At 30.2% G+C, this 4,157-nt stretch overlaps 1 protein-coding gene across 1 annotated transcript; it reads right to left on the reverse strand.

Moving 5' to 3' along the window:
• Positions 1–1,784: 1,784 nt before the first annotated feature.
• Positions 1,785–3,825, reverse strand: LOC112785518 (uncharacterized). Its single transcript, XM_025828980.1, has 3 exons — positions 2,592–3,825; positions 2,033–2,137; positions 1,785–1,942 (listed from the first exon to the last, which is right to left on the reverse strand). Exons 1-3 carry the CDS (start codon positions 3,823–3,825, stop codon positions 1,785–1,787), a joined length of 1,497 nt encoding a protein of 498 aa, XP_025684765.1.
• Positions 3,826–4,157: the final 332 nt, after the last annotated feature.

The following is a 4,157-nucleotide window of genomic DNA, read 5'->3' on the forward strand; positions in this document are numbered from 1 at the left end:
TATTGACTAATTAATTGCTATATATACAAAGCAAAATTTAAACTGCATATACAAAGCAAAATTTGAATTTTCGACACTTCCTTAAACGTAATAATGAACTAACTAATATATATAGTATTTGAATTTCTTTTGGGCCATGCATGGATTTATATACCCGTAATGGTTGAACTTTGATGGCTAATATCACCCAATTGGAAGGAATCGATCGACTAGGCTAAAAAAAGAGTGAACCTTTTGAATTCTTGGCCCAATTTGTTGAACCTAATCTGAGATTAAGATGAGGTCAAAGTCAAACAAATGAAGGGCTAAGATTTAAAGCAGTGAACAAGTAGGTCCCACAGAGGAAGGAACACTGGCCACATGGGGTGAACGTGAATTCTTATCCATGTCACCACATTCACGGATAGTACGGTCCTCCCATGTGTAATAGTAACTACATCATCTATTAATTTTTCTTTTAATTTTTTTTAGTGAATAATTCATTTCTTAATGCACTTTTAATTTAGGAATATAGTTTTGCACTATCACTTAATTGTATGTTTCTTTTTATAACATGGTAAAATTGTAAGTAATTACTAATTGAGTCCTCAGTTTAATTGTAATTTCCTGTGTGTAATTTTGGTTCTCAATAGGTTTTAAGAGTGATTATTAATTTCACTAATTTTGCCAAAATCTTAATATTATAGTTATATATGATTTTATTGTAATAGGGATTTCTTAAATAATAATTTTTTAGTTATAATTATTTTTAAAGTATTAATTAGAAAGTAAGCAAGAGAAAGTAGTATAAGAGGGTTAGATATAAATATATTTAATAAAAATATTCAATAGCCAAAAAGATAAATTTTGAAGATAAATAATTGAAAAAAATTGGGTAGTTATAAATAGCTAACTAAACAATTTGAGATTTAATTATATAATATTACATCAGTAAAATTAATTATTTTTTATTTTAATTACATAAATAAAAATTAATTATACAACTGTATATAATATCTTATATTATCAGTGGATCAAAGTTTGACTCATAGATTATTAATATCTTTTTTTTTTTCTTTCTAGATTAAATTTCACAAACCTTTAAAATTTAGCAGTCATCAGATTTCGATTCCCCTGTTCACGCTCATGCTCATGCATGTGTTCTCGTCAGATCATTTAGTGTGTTACAAATTTATGTATTTTCTTTTTTTTTTTGGACAGAATAAAATTTATGATTGTCACAATCATTTCCCCATTCTCTCCATATAGATCCCATCACTTTGTTAATCTTTCATTCAGACCACTCATGGATCATGTCACGGAAATAAATGTATATTCTGAAAATCCTCAAATTGGATTATTATAATGATCCCAAATTTAGCATGGAAGATTTATGATACCAAACATTTAATTTAATTTATGATACCAAATTAAATACCCCTAACATAAATAAAACAGTTGGTGGGGGGCATGTTTAATTTAATCACAATTTTTTGTTATAATTTTTAATTGTAGACATAGTTATTAGAACTAAATCGGTAATCAATTCGATCATAGAACTAGGTTATTGGGTTACTGATTTAACCGATAGATTACTAATTTACTCGGTTAACTCGATTATAATTAATAAAATTAGAATAATATTTAAAAAATTAAAATGTAAGTCTCTACAAACATTAATAATCTAATATCAAGTCTTAAACATAACTAATAATCTAAAAAAAGATAATAAACTAGTTTCTAGTATAAAATATGTTCTCAATTTAAATCAACAAGAACAAGTGAAAGAAAACACAATCATTAAATCAAATCCAAGGAGTGAGCTCAAAGTCGGCATCAACATCTTTATAGGATAAATTTGGAGCTTGATCAACATTTACCTCATTTTGATTTGCATCCATATCTTTCATAGCATTGTTACTCGGTCCATCATTATCTTGGTCATCTACCAAATTTAATTGATCTACATTTGTGTATTTTTCACAAATCAATATCAAGAATAATTCATAATAGCAACTGACAATTAAAATATTCAAGCAATTGAAGAATTTACCAAGATCATCCAAAGTTGGTTGAATGGACATATTTGCTAAATCATTTCGTAGAGCATCAACTTCTTCAAGGGTTAAAAATAGCAGTGAATCTTTCAATATCCAATCTGAATGGTCATCAAATACATCAAGACAAATTGGATCATAGCTTTGCTTTCTCATTAGCTTCATATGTTATCAAGTTATGTAATTATTAAATTAAAGATTAAATTTTAATGAACAACACTTTTTAAAATTAGATAAATAGTTATAGAAGATACCTTTGTTGTAGCCTCAAGTTATAATGAACGAAAACAAGATCATTAAGCTTTTGATGTTCTAACTTCTAACCGATTCCTCTTCTTTGTGTGGATGTGTTAAAAAAATACTCCAATTTCGCTCACAATCCAAAGAACTACAAGTTTGACTTAAAATACGAATGACTAACTTTTGTAAATTTGGTGCTCCAGTTCCATAAGATTTTTACCATTGGTCTTAAAATAAAAAAAGGCAATGCATTACAATTAGCTTTTTTAAATAAATAAACTAATAAAGAAAGATAAAACTAAATAAAATATTTACCTGACATCACTGTGCTTCGTTCACGCAGTGCATATTTTCTTCCAAAATCATCTTCAGCATTCTTATATATTCTCATCTCACTTGTCAACTTAGAATTCAATTCTAGATCACCATATGCATATTTCTCAATTACATCTAGTAGGCCAGAAGTGATTTGCTTATGTTTTTTAAATTCATCAGCATTGAATCGAAAAGCAGGATTTAACCAATAGCCAGCAGCATGAAGATTTTTTTTAAGTTGTGAATCCCAACGAATATCCAAAATCTTCAAGTAAGGCTCCACAATCTTCTTTCTTAGTTGAAACCTCTTCACCATCTCTTCTCTAGCCTTATAAAAAGCTTGATAAAGAAAACCCATTGCAGCTTTATCTTCACTATCCACAATACGGATCACATGAACAAGTGGCGCAGTAATCTTGACAATATCCGTACATTGATTCCAAAACTTAGAGTCTAAAACTTGATCCACAAATGTTTTAGCTTTAGCTTCTTTGGAGTAGGTTGAGATTGTCCATTCTTTAGAAATTACCATAGTTCTTAATGCATCTTTTTGAGCCAGAATACTCTGCAAAGCTATGAAATTGGTAGCAAAGCGAGTTGGAGCTGGACGAAGTATTTCTCGCCCACCAGTAAACTTCCTCATCAGATACAATGGATGACAATGATTATATATGTATTTAGTAATTTTTGAAGCATGTAAAACTATCTCACTTACTTCATCCAACTTTCTAATATCTTGCAACATCAAATTAATACAATACGCAGCACAAAGAGACCAATACAACTTAGGAAATTCAGCTTCTAACAACCTTCCAGCAGCAACATAATTTGCAGCATTGTCCGTCACTATATGAACAACATTTTCAAGACCGACAAAGTTGACAACATCCCTAAAAAGCTTAAATAACAAATCAGCAGTCTTGGAGGCATGAGAAGTATCAACAAACTTTAGGAAGATAGTTTCTTTAGGACAATAAACCAAGAAGTTAATTAAAGTGCGCCTACAACGATCAGTCCATCCATCAACTATGATAGTACATCCAGTTTGCTTCCAAATTTCACGATACCGTTCAATCATCTTTTTCACATTCTCCACCAACTTACTCAAGAAATACCCACGAACTCTACTAAAATTTGGACCTTTATACCCTGCACCCATGTTTGTAATAGCATCAATAATTGGTTGGTAATATGCTGAATTAACTGCATTAAATGGCACAGAAACATCAACCATCCACTTTGCAACGACAATGTCACATTTTCTGCAATTTCTTTACTTTGCAATACACTTTTTATAGTTGGTTGGGCTCCAGGTGTTGTTGAAGATGGAAAAAAAAGTCTCTATTCTAGTAGTTTTTCCCCTTTCCTAGTTGCAGGTGGTGGCAACCTTGTCCTTGAATGTTGTTGTTGTTGTTGCTGTCGTGCTTCAAGTTCTTCCATTCTATCAAATTCTCTTTCAACTTCATCACATGCTCCATAACTTTCTGCATAATTTTCTTGAACTTTCCTTTTCTTATTTAGAAATTCTTCAATATTTTGCCCAAATTGAAGAGTAACAGTAGGTGG

The sequence above is a fragment of the Arachis hypogaea genome, chromosome 20, assembly GCF_003086295.3.
Source record: "Arachis hypogaea cultivar Tifrunner chromosome 20, arahy.Tifrunner.gnm2.J5K5, whole genome shotgun sequence".
NCBI lineage: Eukaryota > Viridiplantae > Streptophyta > Magnoliopsida > Fabales > Fabaceae > Arachis > Arachis hypogaea.